This window comes from Cinclus cinclus, chromosome 2 (genome assembly GCF_963662255.1).
Source record: "Cinclus cinclus chromosome 2, bCinCin1.1, whole genome shotgun sequence".
Taxonomy (NCBI): Eukaryota; Metazoa; Chordata; class Aves; order Passeriformes; family Cinclidae; genus Cinclus; species Cinclus cinclus.
This window is the reverse complement of record NC_085047.1, coordinates 87195994-87211384: the sequence shown is the minus strand read 5'-3', so window position 1 is coordinate 87211384 and position 15391 is coordinate 87195994. Positions and strand designations below refer to the sequence as shown.

Sequence of the window (15391 nt, the reverse complement as noted above, 5' to 3'; positions counted from 1 at the left end):
ATTAGGAAAATAAAACCAGTCTCATAAAATTAATATCTTAAGCAGTATTTCATACCCATATTTTAAATAATGAGTGGTACAATCACCATCGCCTCCTACTATTGCATTGTTTCTGAAATTGCAGATTTCCAAAATGAGAAGAATATTCAGACTTCCCAAAATATCAGTGTGGTCTGAAAAATAAGACTTTAAAAGCCTGCCTATTCACTAAGCATGTACCACTGAATATACCATTTTTGACCACACAACTCTTCAAAAATACTATATTTACTGTAATTTATATTTTGATAATCTTAACCAAATTGTTTCCCACTTAATTGGCTTTCTGGTTTCAGTAGCATACTTAATAGCCAATTTTCTCCCACCTTTATTTGTGTACTTAAATTGCTAGCTTTGGGAGTGATGGTTGGGTTTGTTGGGTTTTTTCCAGCAGATCAAGAGTATGTAGAATTCTTGAAGACTTTGGTTTTCATTTCCAGAGTTAATTTTTTGAATGAAAATTTTGTCTTTCTGCTAGTGCACTTGTGGCAGAATACTTTGGTTTATATGCTTAAAAGCTGAAAATTAGTTTGTGGTTTTTATCAATGCTAAGTATACATTTGACTTCTAGAGCTTGAACAGATTTTTCATTAAGAAAAAATAAAATTAACTGTAATCTAAAATAATTTAAAAAAATAGTTCTCTGTGTATGCTTTCTCTTTTACTTTTGTTTGTTTATAACTAGTTAAGGAAAATCACATCTCTTGATAGAAGGACAACTCCTGATATTTTGTGTATTCCTGCAGCATTCATGCTGTGTGTGGCAGTACAGTTGTGTTAACAAATAAATAATTATTGTAATTCAGTTGGAGACTGCCTGCCAGATTAAAGGCCTTGGAATAGCATTTCTGCTGTGAGCCTGGTCATTCCCATGTAAATTCCTACTTAATAATACATGAAATCTTTTAAATAGTTATATTTTTGTCCTATTGACTGGCTCAGAATTTGAGATAATTTGTATTAGGAATGTAACTGAATTATATTTTGACAACAATTAGGAAGAAAAAGCTTGAAATTACATGTAAATGTGCCTTTATGTATGAAAGATTTTATTTTTTAATTTTAGATTTACGTTTTATTTTTAAAATATGGTATTTAATTATTGTATCTGTTTCAGAAATCATATTAAAAAGTATGAAATGGAAAATGAAATCACACCCAATGGAATAAGCAGTTGGAATGAAGAAGAGGAAGAAGAAAGTGATGATTTTGGATTTACAGAGCTGGAGGAGATTCTTCCCATATGGAAACAAAATGGGATTCAATCTCATGAAGACAGCACTGCCCTTTTTAATGGACACACACACACTTCTACCAGTGCCTTAAAGACACAGGATTGCTTGGTGCCCTCTGGCAACGGTGTTGCAAGCAGGTTGTCTCCAGGCCCTGTGCAGGAGGAGGGGAAGACTGACAAAGGCATGGTTGACTTTAGAGACTGCACAGTGCAGCAGTTGCAGCAAAGCAACAAAAATACAGACTTTTTGTGGAGTCCACACAGGACTATGAGTAACTCATCCTCATCTTCATTTTTGCACAGTAATGCTAAAATAAATGGTGCTCACCACTCAACTGTTCAGGGGCCTTCAAGCACAAAAAGCACTTCTGTACCTGCTCCTAGCAAGGCAGCTTCCTTACCTGTGTCCAAACCTTCAGATTGTAGTTTTATTTCTGATTTTTATTCACATTCAAGACTGCATCATATATCAACGTGGAAGTGTGAATTGACAGAGTTTGTCAACAGCCTGCAGAGAAAAAACAGCGGTGTCTTTCCAGGAAGGGAAAAACTTAAAAAATGGAAAACAGGCAGGTCTGCACTTAAAACTGACACAGGTAGATACTTGTTTAAGAAGGTTTATGTTAAGAAGATGCCTTATATCTTCATACATTAAATATCCAAATGAGACTACATAGTTTAGCATTGAGTATTCGTATTATAGTCAGACTATCTGGAAAAACTTGATGACTTTGGTGCAGTGAAAACTAATGGATGCAATTGCTTTTGGCTTTGTTTGAGTTTTTTTAACTTTAAATGTTACTTAATGTGATACTCTGGTCTATATTCAATTCTTCCTTGTAGAAATAGTATTTCTGACTTTACCAAGATACATGAATTGATAAGGAAGAAAAATACTATGTATATCTAAATACACAAATCTGTAGTTACTGTGTGAAAATCTGCAGGGGGAAAAAAGTGAAGAAAAAATCCTTACTGTTCAGCATGAGCATTTAAAAGATGAGTAACATTTGGACATGAGTTAAAATCTAATTTTTTTTTGTTAGTAAGAGTTTTGTATAGCTCTGGGTCTGTTAAATTGGGTAGTAGTGTCATAAGAGACTTTTGAACCTGGCTTGAAGAGAAATATTTTATGTCATTGCATCAAGGGCCAAAGTGAAAAAAAAATGTAGAATTCATCACAGTCAAAGTGTTACAGATAAAATATTTTGCATCTTTAGAGTCTCTTGTTTACAGTCTTATTAAATTAAAAGGTTAGCTCTGTACCATTAAAGAGATTCTGACTCCTGTGCTGTAAAATTATTCACTTGTAATCATATGAAAATATGCTTAAGAAATTGCCATATCAAAAAAATTTAACAATAATAAATTCACTGATTCTGTGTTTGTGTTAGGTCACCCCAGTTATCAAACATGTTAGCTTATGAACTACTTAACGTGTGTTTCTTCAAATCAAAATATGGTATAAGCTAATATATTTTTGTCTTCTCTTTGATTTGGCCTAGAGTATTCAAATTGTTAATGCCTGTGATTCAGCTGATAAGTAGCAGCTCCTTAACTTGATCACTTGATTTGTAAATACATCCATTATAAAACAGTCTTTATTTTTCAAATAATGAGTTCAAAATGTAAATGATTAAAACCAAGAGGTTATTTTTCTGATTACTCAGTAATTGACTCAGATGTTAAGTAGAACAGTTCACTTAATGTATTGAAGTATTTTTTTCACTGTTACATTTTATGCATTGTTCAAGTTATTTTTTTGTTAGATATTGTTGCCTTTGGCGGGTCAGCAACACAGACATGCAGACTTGAACTTGCAGAAAGCATTTCTAGTGTTTTAGGAATGTACCTTTTTCAGTGAGGAGTGACCTTGCTCATCTTTGCTGAATGTTTGCATGCGTCTGAGTACAGCAATGACAAAATCCAGTTGCATGGAACTTGAAAAACTAATTGTGGTATGTTTCGTGAAGAATAATGGTAGCTTGTAGTGCAGCTAAACTTACATTTTTATCTTTTGAAGCAGTCTTCAGATTGATGAAGAAAAGGAGTAAAATTCTCTTCCTGATTCGGTGTTAATATAGCAAAATTAAGATCCAATGCCAACAACATGCATTAATCTCCTTGGATTCGGGGAAATTGTTAGGGTAGAAGGTGTTAATTATAAGAAAATAAAAAATAGAAACTCTTAAGTTAATTCATTGTTTAGGTTCTTTGTCTACAGCTTATGTTTATCTTTCTCAGTGTAAATACCTTCTCAGTGAGAGGAAACAAAAATATTTATTGTTTAGAAGTGGTAAAAACATGATAATAGACCTTAATGACTACTGTGAGTAGTACCAAAGTGTATAAATTAGGGTTCAAGTTTTCTATTGGTGTATCTTCATACTAGGTAATGTGTCTGTTGCGAGCTCAGCCAAGCCACAGAGCTGTATAATGCACGTGGATATGGATTGCTTCTTTGTGTCTGTGGCTATCCGAAATAGACCAGATCTCAAAGGTTGGTATTTAAGTCTGTGTGTTACAGTTTACTCAGTTAAGCTTTTAAAAAATCAAACTTGAACAATTATAAAATTAATTTGGTGTATTAATATTTTTTCTTACATCTTCAGTAGTTAGACCATGCAACTTTCATATTCCTGTTTATTTTCTCACAATCCAAAAGCAAGGGGAGAAGAGAACTGGAGTTCTCCTTGCTACCTCCTTTCAGTATCTAAAGTAAGAAGAAAGAAGTAAAATCTGTAGTAACTATTCTCTGTGACATTGTACGTAAACTAACTGTGATTTTAATTTACCATATTAGAAATTGGAAATTTCAGTTATACTGAAAGTGGGGTTTGGGCACTGTATTAAAAAAAAGGAAAATAAAAGAAAATGGGATATCCTAATAATCTTCCTGAAGTAGTTTAAGAAGATTGTTTTGGCTAGAAAAGTGGAAAGGTCAGGGTTGAGAATTAATTGTCTCTGCCCAACGCATATTCTTCAAGAGAAATTTGCTGCTTCTTTCCTTTCCTCCCTAAGCTGTTACACATGAGATATTAAAAGATCTGGAAGATTCAGCAGCAGTTCAGTTGGTATCTAGAAGTCTGTGTTGCGTGATCATCCTTAAGACATAAGAGAGTTAGTGGAGCACCTTAGAATACTTTGGTGGGTTTGATTTTTACAAGTGTACCATTCAGAAGTGAAGATCCTGGTTCTGTGTAAACACTGAACTTCAAGGGTGCACAAGTTTGAAGACTTGTAGTGGTGACCATCTTACACTCCCAGCTGTCACAGACTTTGGGAAAAGAGTAAGCTGTACATGTGGTTCCATTGCTCTCTTGTGTCTAAAGGCAGGAGCAGCTGTATCAAAGATTCTCCTGCTATGTTTGGTTCTTTAAAAACTTGATTTCCTGCCAAGTTGCAAATTCTGTTACTGGAACCAAAAATGTAGGACTTTTCTGCAAATACTTCTGTTCCACAGAAGTTTGCCAGAACTTTCAGCGCATAAATTAACTTCCTTTGGAAACACCATGGAGGTGTTGATATTACAGAAAAGTCAGAAGTTTACTAAAAAAATTTTGGTTTGCACAGTTAAAGTAAGTGGAACTAAGTGTTTTGGCATGTGTATGTTTTTCTGATTTACTTAGGCTAATAGACATGTTGAAGTATTTAGAATCAGTCCAGTGTTTGCTGCATCTTAAGCTAATGAATCATTCAGTCATTGGTGAAATTTCACAGCTTCCATTTATATTTGTTATTAAAGACAAACTAGTATTGGCTGTATTTTCACTCTTGAAAAACTTTTATTCTTCACATGCGACTGCAGTTAAGACAGATTTGTTGTCACAATTCCAAGGCCCTTTCATAGCTGTTCCTTCTTTAGTGCCTTGAGAGAATCTGAGCGTGAAAGAAACTATAAAAAGTAAATTTAAATCCTTATGATCTTATCCTAATTGCACTGTTATTAAAATGTAAGCTATTATAGGTATTGACCTGTAAGTATATACATTTTTTCTCCACAGGAAAGCCAGTAGCTGTTACTAGTAACAGAGGTACAGGAAAGGCACTGCTGCGCCCTGGTGCAAACCCCCAGCTTGAACAGCAATATTACCAGAAAAAGCTATTGAATGGCAAAGCAGGTACAAACAAGTCTGTCTGTATGTATGTTTTTAACTGTTGTTATAAAAGACTTTTTCTTTAAAACTATTAATAAAATGTACCATGGATAAATTTATTTCTTTCATGTGGGGGAATTTCAGAAAAGAAGTACCTTTGGACAACATGGTGCTCTGTGGCCTCAGTAATATCATTGTGGCTTCTTGGTAGTTAGCTTTTCTCAGCATGGGTAAAACATTTTAGAGTAATTTTAGGTTTTACTCACTTTCTTGATTTTGTATGTAAGATAGAATGCTAAGTAGTTATTTAAAATGAAAAATAAATACAGGTTGTCCAGGATCACTTTTTTTCTCAGGAAGTTGAGTATAGAGAATAACGCGCAAAATAAATTTTAGAAGTCTACTTACAGGGGTTTTTTACTATAAAAGTAGTAACAACAGTACATGGCCAGTGAGAAACTGATAGTTTGAAGTTGGCTTTTGAGTTGCAAATGTAGAATATCTGTGACAATGAGTGAATTTCGGTAGTCTGTAGAGCGTTTTAGGTCTCTGGAAAGTCTGTGCAATTTTCATGAATTCTGTTTCTTCAGTACTTTGTTTTCTGAAAACCAGGGCGTCTGTTGTAGTTTGAGAATTCCATACTTGCCTGCAGTAATTTAGAAATTTGTTACTTTGTGCGTCCTCAAGTAGTAGTAGACTAATACAAACCAAAGTTTTATTAATAGGTTTTATTATACTGCCTGAACTTTTAGTATGAGAAAATACATTGCTAAACATTGGCAACTTAAGTGTCCAGTAACAATTTAATAATCTAGATTATAATTTAACAATTTAATCATCTAGTATTTAATCATCTAGAAGCGTAGTTCTTACCACAAAGTTGGTAAAAAGTGCATGTACGAGGGGTAGCTGCTACTTAAGTTTGATTTAGACTTGGAAGTTTAATTTCTCCTTTGCTCTTTTGTATACGCAGTTTTTAGCAAACTTGTGGTACTAAGTACTGTTGTTATAAAGTTTACATCTCAGTCTTTTATTTTGGTGAGACAAGATGGTGCAAAAGACAGGTTGGTCTTCCTTGGTTGTTTAGTACTTTGACAGGTTGTTGGGGATTTTTGAAGACATTTAGAAGCAACGTAATACTGGAACAGATGCCATTTCATTTGTCATTTTTGCTGTAGTTTAAGAACACTTCAAAACTGAGGTAGAACATATGTTTGTGGAACCCACTGGTCTTTAAGCTTTTAAAGACTTTCAGTATGCTCCAGACAAAGATAGCTGTGGTCTTTATGGAGTTGGATTTTCTGTAGTAGAGCTTGTGTATGAAATATTTATTGGTAGTTCAGTATATACAGTGACTTGGTAACTGTTATTAGGGCCTTGAACTGGATAAGGGTATGACTTTATACAACTGAGTGGTTTGAGAGTTAGATGGTTGAATTACAGTTTAGCTGATACCTAGCATGTTCTTTTGATTCACAAATTCAGCAGTATCTCTTCTGCTGTATTTATTGCTTAAGTGTATAGCAGCTTTCAACCTCATTGTGTAACAAGCTCAGTTTCTTACTGTGGCAGCTTTTTCTGGATATCACACATTCATTTCTTTAACTTCAGCATCCAGTCTCAGCTGATTTGCACGCAGGCAGGCAGCTAGCTCTTTCTTTCTTGATACTTAGGCTGATAGTACAGCCTGTTGTTTTGGTGAAAGGGTTTTTTCCAAACACTCTTCTGTTTCATTAGCTACAGTTCATAATATTTTTGAGTCTCTGTTTATTTTATCTCCACGTACACTTGTTTTATCAATTAAAAAAACCCCAAACCTGTTGTTTCTGCTTGTGTTTTCTCAGAAGTACATGGTTTGTCTTCCTTTTGGAGTAAAGAAGTTACAGTTAGTTATGGTCTTAGATGTAAAGGTGGAATGGCTGATTAGGCTTCTCAGACATCACAGTATCTTAGAAAGGGACACACTTGACAGCATGTGTTTAATTGTGCCATGCCAGAGGGAAATAGAGGTGCAGTAGGCACAAGCATTACATGCAAAAATGTTTTTTCTAAAATGTCAAAAACACAGAATGGTAAACTAAGCTGTTAGAACAGACACACTGGGGACATGTTATATAAATGAAGTAGAAAGGTAGTTGGGAGGAGCTTAGAGCATAAGCATATTTTGACATCCATGCTTCAACATGGAACCCACTTCAGTTTTTGGTGCTTCATACTTTCCAGGCTGTTCTCTGACATTGCCTTCTCCAGATCTTGCTTATTTGATAAAAGGTTCCAAATTACAAACCAACCAAAACCACAGAAACAGAGCACCTCACTCCCTAAAAAAAAGAACCCAACAAAAATGCAACTAAAAAGAAACCCCAAACACAAAACCCCAAACCCATATGAATCACTTTTGACAAAACACTGAATTCTGCTGCTTCAGCTACTTCTTTTATTTTTTAATTACTTCTTTAATGATATTGGTTCCTGACTTTGATCTGCATTGCTAGACAAGTATCTAGTATCAATAGAATCTTCAGTCTTTTATGAAATACTTTCTTTTTCTTGTATTAATTCATCTAAAAATGCTTAACTTCTAAATTTAAAAACTTGATACCATTCTCACCCTAAATCCCCAAATTGAAGATAAGCTTTCTAGATAGTAGAAATTACTTCTCTACATACGTGCCATCTTTAACATTCATGTTCTAAAGATAAAAGATTAACGTACGTTAATCAGGATTCATATTTTGGGGTCTCTTCCATGGCCAGGATGCCCAAGATGTGAATGTTTTCTAGACTTCCTTTCCCTCAACCCTAGAATCTCCCTTTTCATTCTAAAGAGCAGCAGATTTTAACCATCATATTAGTCACAGATTTATTCTCAGCGATTTCTTTTTCACAGACTTGGGTCCTGGCCTCTGATTTCTCCATCCGTTGCTCCACATTCACCATGTGCCTGTCTAGTTTCCCAGCTTTTGATGAGAGGTTCTCTACCTTGCCTTCCATTGAGGACAATGTGTTCTGCATTGCCCTGAATTTCACATGAAGTGACTCCATCAGCTCATGGGGGGATCTGCTCTGCTGCGATGTGGAAAAAGTCGACGAATCCAGTGAAGATAGACAAGATGACAGCATCATCTCAGGCCAGGGCACAGGAAGGCATGGACTAAAGAAGTTATTCTTGTCATTCTTATCTTCATTTGGGGCATAATTTTGCTCTAATTTTCAGTTGCAGACATCTTAGGTAACTTATTCAGCTCATCATAAATTTAAGAATTTAAGAAATTAAAAAGTGCACAAATTTAGCAGAAATTCTGAATAAAAGCAGTTTTTCACATGAGTTAGGCTCTACCCCGGTATCTCCACTCACTCATTACACCATTTCCTCTGGTTTGATAGCTACTCATATGTGCACATAGCACCAGGTTTCCTTCTAGTCAAGTTGTCTGTGTGTCAGTTGTTAGTTCTGTGGAATGTAATTAGGCATTGTGGCACTCTGCAGTAAACTCCCATTTATTATATTACAAAGGTGTATGGTATTAAATAGACTACAGTAATGAAAAAGAACTGCATAGCTGATTTCATTTTAAATAAATAGAAGCATTTTATCTATATGATACCTCGTTGTTTTGATCTGGTGGGAGTTTGGGCAGGCATAGCAGGTTTTTTATCTAGTGATTTTCTTCAAGCTGATCCATATTTAGAGTATAGCAAGTATTTCAAGGTTTACATACCATAAAAACCCAAACAGAACTAGAAAATATTTTGCTTGTTTCCATTATTCAGTGTCATGGAATTCTGTCTAGTACCTAGTACCCAGTCGGCCTGGAGGATCCTTTAAAATCTATGTAAGAATATGTACTAAAATTTTACTGAATTAGGAAGGTCTGTCTTATTTTAAGTCTGAGGTTGCAGTATTTGTAATTGTATCATTTTGTTCCAAGATGAGTTTGTGGTGATATCTGAAAGAAATTGATATATCCTAATAAGAGTATTATTAGTAAATAAAAGCAGAAGTTTTTTTCAGTTCATATCCCATAAGAGTGTTAAAGAAAATATAAGTTTCTAGCTAGTGTTTTTTATTTCAACTAATTGGCATTTTAGTTTTCACTTTGTAAAAGTCACTTTGTAGCATCTAGACTATTAGAAAAATAGTTTTAAGTATGGTATGAAGTGGATTTATGTTCAGCATGAAATTTCAGTGTTCTGATATCAGGTGTGCATTTTGTATGAAAGGACATAGCTAAGTGTTGTCTTGTTTAGTCAGGCAGTTGTTAAATAATTTTTGGTGTCTTGTATTTGTTGGCAGGATGTGGTTGTAACAGCCGTGTGTGTGTGATCATTTTTATGGGCAGTAAAGCTAAGGTCATTCTTATTTTACATTATGGTATACGTAGTCACCAACGAGCTGCTGTCCATTAATTTTGGGGGAATAGAAACACCATTTTTCTGTTAACGTTGCTCTCAATAGTATATACAGACCTATCCAGAGAGACATTACTGGGGAAGGGTCTCGGTTTTTTTCTGGACTACAATATGAATCGATATAGTATTAAGAACCTCTTCTTCAAAAGATAACAGTATAGAAATTATATAAAATAAAATCTGTAATTTTTATTTGATTTGCAATCATTTTGTTGAACTCTTAGGAAGAGTAACATAGGCAAATTTTATTTTTTAAGCAGAAATTAAAGTACCTGATCAGTTGGACTCATCAGTCTGGGAGCATCTGGATTCTACACATATCAATGGAGCTGATCTCACTGTTCTATCCATGGCTGAAATAGCTTCTTGTAGTTATGAAGCCAGGTGGGTAAAAGTTAGCCAGTATTTTGCTTGAAAATCCCATACAGATAGGCATAAGATGTCCAAAAATAGTGGTTATTACTAGAATATATATAGAGAAGAAGTTTCTGTTCAAAAGTTATAATTATGTAGGTTGTTAGAATTTAACAGAAGCTCTTCCCTGTGGATGCTGCTGCTTGGTAGATGCTGTTCAGTAGCTCTCAACCCAGCCTACCTATAACTTGAAATATAAAGCCTGTGAAGAAAAACCTTGTACCTTTCACTGTTACTGTCATGTCTTTGTATCAAAGTTGGCAGTATTTTATAGAATTAATGACACATTCTGAAGGTTTAATTTCAAACAGAAAGCGTGACTATTAAAACCATTTTTTGCAGACTTTGCTGACCATCTCCAGTGACCTAACTTAGAAAGGTTTAGAATATGAAACAACTTTAATAAATATAAGCACAGTGTTCAAAATACAGGGGGTTTTCCCTGATGGAAATAATACTCCAGAACTTATTTCTTCGTTGGTAGCTTTCTTAGCCTTGCTAGGATAGGCAGCTTTCTATCTGTATCTCTATTCTATCTGTATTTGTATCTTGTAAAAGATTTTATTTATTAACAGGAGCCTAATTATGTAAGCTTGCACCTTGGAATGTAAGGTCTCGCTACCTTAGTCACTGTAGTATATGTGTGGTTTTAATTTGAAACAGAACATACCAAGTGTGCTTTCTGGAATCTTTGTTTTCAGCATTTTCCTAAGTGGAGATTTTTCATGCTCCGCGGCTTCATAATACACAGCTAATTCAAATGCTCTATTTGCAGTTTTGGTTTTTTTTTAACCTATTAAATTTCTACCTGTTGACTGAATTCCTATTCCCATTTTTGTGGGAAAAGACAAATAATTAAGTTGAAATTTCCCTATTTGTGGAAAAGTTTGCACTGTGCTTACTTGGGGTTTATTTTATTATTTAATTTTAGACAAGTTGGTATAAAGAATGGAATGTTTTTTGGCCAAGCAAAAAAGTTGTGTCCAAATCTTCAAGCAGTTTCATATGATTTTGATGCATACAAAGAAGTTGCACGGACAGTATATGAAACACTAGCAAGGTAATGTGCTATTTGTTTGCACGATCTTTGTGGTATGGCTATCAAGCATATTTTCTTTGCCACTACTGAATGCTGTTACTCTTTTTGTGTTTTTATCTCCCACTCTTCAGCTTCAGTGAAGCTATTCCTGTTTGAGCTCTTGTAGTATCTTTGTTACTTTGAGCACCATGTTTCTGAGCGTTCTTTTATCCTCAAGCCAAACCCTATAAGCAGTCGTCATCTGACTTTCAAATGAGCCACTGTTAAAATTTTTAATGATTTACACAGTGTGAAGCAGATCCCTGCTTAGAAGGGAGATCCTTCCAAGAGGTGATTTTTGAGTAGTTTAAGAATGGGTTATTAGAGTAACATCTATTAGAAACTACTTTCTGGTTTCAAAAGCACATGAAAAAAAATTGGAATTTTGTTATTGTCAGTGAAAAATAAGTATTCAACTCCTTCTCCAGCTGTTCCTTTAAAATCAAGATGCACGTTGAAATTAGTCTTACATTAGTAATATTACTGTAATTTGCTGTTTTAGGATTTTTAATATCTAAGTGGTGTGTGATACAAAATAGGCAGGGAAGTGCCACCACAAAAGGAAGACTTTATTTGCTACATATTTTTTTTAACAGATGGTGAGCTGTTGCTGGTGTTTCACCTCCTTTACTTTGTGTTGATAGCTATACTCATAACATTGAAGCAGTCAGTTGTGATGAAGCATTAGTGGATATCACTGAAATCCTCACAGAGACCAGACTGACTCCTGATGAATTTGCAAACGCCATCCGCACTGAAATCAAAGAGCAAACTAAATGCACAGCTTCTGTTGGAATGGGTAAGTAACTTCATTTCTGTTCACAAGCAGTGACTGCTTTTGCTGATGTATCAAAGCTATTTAATTTTGCTAAAACTTCTAAGCGTTTGTGGACTATGTTGCCATTTACATTAAATTAGTGTGAATAAAAATGCAAGAAAGTTTTCATAACTGGAGAATTTTAAGCAAAAATGTATAAAATTTCCATATCACAGATCACAGGATATTCTGAGTTGGGAGGGGACCTGCAAGGATCATCAAGTGCAACTCTTAAGTCAGTGGCCTATCCAGCTATCACTTCTCCTTTTTCTGAACACTAGGCTAAAATTTCACTCTTGCATTCATTTTTATTAAATGCTACTGTATTTTTCCAGTAAATAGTAAAAGGAGCACAGATTGTTTTCCTTAATGGAGATAACAGTAAGAGTTCACAGGGTGGCATGATTTTGCATAGTTCTTAGAAGGTATTGAGAGTAAAGGTTTGTGTGATTTGTAGTAGGTATTATATATGAAATCACACATCTAAAAAGACTTCCTTGATTTGTTTCCTTTTAGCTCATTCCTTTCTCCTTTTTTTTTGTTCCTAACTAATACTAGAGTGTCTGTACCTACCTCTGCTTAGTGTATATAAATGTGTGAAATCCACTTGTGAAACAAGCTGAAATTCACAACTCTTAAGATTTCTTCCTTTATTGACTTTGCAATTGCAGTTAGCACTACAGCTTCGCTGCTGCTATAGCAAATAGTGCTGGCTGATAATTTGAAAGTAGACACTGTAACATTTGTTTCATTAAATTCTTGCTGAAAGTTAAGGAATTTGACTTCCTGCATTTCTTCCTTGAGTGCTGAACTGTGGCATTCTACTTGAGGATTGATAGAAGTTACCAGAGACACGCTTTAATTTGTTGTTTTTACAGGTTCCAATATTCTGCTGGCCAGAATGGCAACTCGTAAAGCAAAACCAGATGGACAGTATCACTTAAAACCTGAAGAAGTGGATGATTTTATCAGAGGGCAACTTGTTACCAGTCTTCCAGGTACTCCTGTCTTTTAGAGGGCATTTTGCATCCTGATACTAAACCAGTTTCACCTACAAATTTGCTTTCTAGATCAAATAGGATTAGCTGTTATTCCATGTTTATGATCCAAAATGTGATAGACAGTAAAGACACATGGCTTCCACCTGTATGAAAACTGGCTTTATTACATTTTTTTATTGTTCCAGGAGAGTATTTGAAAGCTTTGTAACATAAAGCATTTCCTGGCATGTAATTATGTTGTTACTCAGTACATATACATAGTATATGTGACACAGGCATGATGCAAGAAGTGCTGAGTGGGCACTCATTTATGCTTTTAGTGATCTGCTGACCTCAGGCTGCATATATTACATATATACACATATATTTAGTGTTAAATATAAAAAATAATATCTTTATCTGTTGAATATTAAAAAAGGAAGGAAGGGCAGTAAAAAACAGGTGGCCATAGACACTGAAATAGAAGAGTGGTAGAAATAGCATCCATAGACAGGTGCAGGTTTGCCAAAAACTCTCTTTGTGTAACCCTTAGTGGCCAAACACTATTTACAGCACAACTGTGCTGTAATTTTTCTTTGGCATAACTTACAGGAGCTATTTTTCCTCCAGAATATTATTCATAGAGTACTGTGCTTTGACTTTAACATTTTAAAGTTTTCAGAATTCACTTGCATGCTCAAGAGTAAAAACATTTCAGTGTTTGTGTTAATAATACTGCCTCAACAGAGAAACAGATTATCAAGAATAGAATCTGATTACCCGAGATTTCTAATTTTTGTTGACTATGGTAGTGTGAACTCATGAGATTAATATTTTCTGGAAGTAACAGGCCACCTCTCCAAAGCCCAGAAATATACTTCATTTTATCACACTTACATATGTGTTGTTGCCATGGATACCTACAATTTCCAGTGCTTGGTAATTCAAAGCACAAGTGATAAAGGTATGCTATCACTTCTACCTGAAATGCTATTTTTCTACCTAGAAAACAGTGTAACAATGCTGAAAATATTTGTTTGTTTCAATTTATATTAGATCACTTGTACATGAGGGGAAATGATATTGCATGTTGTACACTTGTTTTGGACTGAGTTGTTTGGGGGATTCAGAGCGATACAATCTGTAACAGGCAGTACCTCAAGACAATTTCCAAGTAGGATTCATACATATTTTACCCAAAAATAAAAAAACATGTTGTAGTGTGACATCTTAAACTAAATATGTGAAACAGATTAATGATACACCCATAAATGACAGCAAAAAGTTTTCATTCAAACCATGTTTTATGCAGCAGAATTTATTTTATATATATTTACTTGTTAATGTGATATGACTTAATATAGGTTTAAAAATAAAAATTTTATGTCATCAGAAACTAACTGGCTTTAAATTGTATAAGGTTAACAGCACTAATTGCTTTGTTGTTAGGAGTTGGCAGGACAATGGAATCTAAGCTGGCTTCTTTGGGAATTAAAACTTGTGGAGATCTGCAGTGTGCTTCAATGTCAAAACTACAGAAAGAATTTGGTCCAAAAACAGGACAAATGCTCTACAGATTTTGTCGTGGTTTGGATGACCGACCTGTTCGTACAGAAAAAGAAAGAAAATCTGTTTCAGCAGAAATCAACTATGGAATAAGGTTTACCCAGGTAAATTAAACTTGCTTCTTTTTTGCAGTGACTTCTTTCAGATGTAGAAGAATCTTCTCATATTCTGATTATTTTCACTTACACTTTGATCTGTTAGAGCACCATCTTAGCCATGAAATAGAAATGAGGAAAATGAAGAAGTAGGAGACCAAACGATAAAATGGGAGGAGAGACTACAAAAGTATTGGACTGAAAAGAAGCTTGCACAAAATTAGCTGGCTATTCTGCATTCGTTATACAAGTCTGGTACAGAAAAAGAGAACTGCAGTAGATTTGTCAGCACCTAGCATTCTCTTTCATTTAAATGCTGATTATTCGAAGATGCCAGTGCCTGAAACAATCAACAGCTGCTCCCATACAACCTTTTTATTAGACGTTTTACAAATACTTCTTGTTTGCGGGGGAGTGTTATTAACAAAATTGTATTTAAAAAGTAACTCGGCACTTTTTTGAGATCTTGAGTATTTATAGAAATAAATATGAGGGAAGAAAAGGAGTTTGAAGAGACCTGATGGTGTAGTGTAGTCCAGACCTTTGCTCAAAGCAGGGGAAGCTAATAAAAGTTATTAGCTTTAGCTAATAACATTCAGACTAGATAAAGCTCAGCACTTTTTGCAGTCTGGCATTGGATATCTCCAAGAATGAAGAC

At 34.7% G+C, this 15391-nt stretch overlaps 1 protein-coding gene across 4 annotated transcripts in view; it reads left to right on the top strand.

The window, feature by feature from the left end:
- Nucleotides 1–15391, top strand: part of REV1 (REV1 DNA directed polymerase) — a 55058-nt gene that overhangs the window by 22461 nt on the left and 17206 nt on the right. The window contains exons 6-13 of one of the 4 annotated variants that reach the window (XM_062487882.1): nucleotides 1157–1869; nucleotides 3666–3773; nucleotides 5278–5394; nucleotides 10044–10167; nucleotides 11129–11257; nucleotides 11920–12074; nucleotides 12971–13090; nucleotides 14522–14742. In XM_062487882.1, coding sequence (XP_062343866.1) covers nucleotides 1157–1869; nucleotides 3666–3773; nucleotides 5278–5394; nucleotides 10044–10167; nucleotides 11129–11257; nucleotides 11920–12074; nucleotides 12971–13090; nucleotides 14522–14742 — 1687 coding nt within the window. Of the gene's footprint in view, nucleotides 1–1156; nucleotides 1870–1935; nucleotides 3232–3665; nucleotides 3774–5277; nucleotides 5395–8286; nucleotides 8603–10040; nucleotides 10168–11128; nucleotides 11258–11919; nucleotides 12075–12970; nucleotides 13091–14521; nucleotides 14743–15391 lie in introns of those variants that run through there. The other 3 variants (XM_062487883.1, XM_062487885.1, XM_062487886.1) reach the window with 3 other exon arrangements.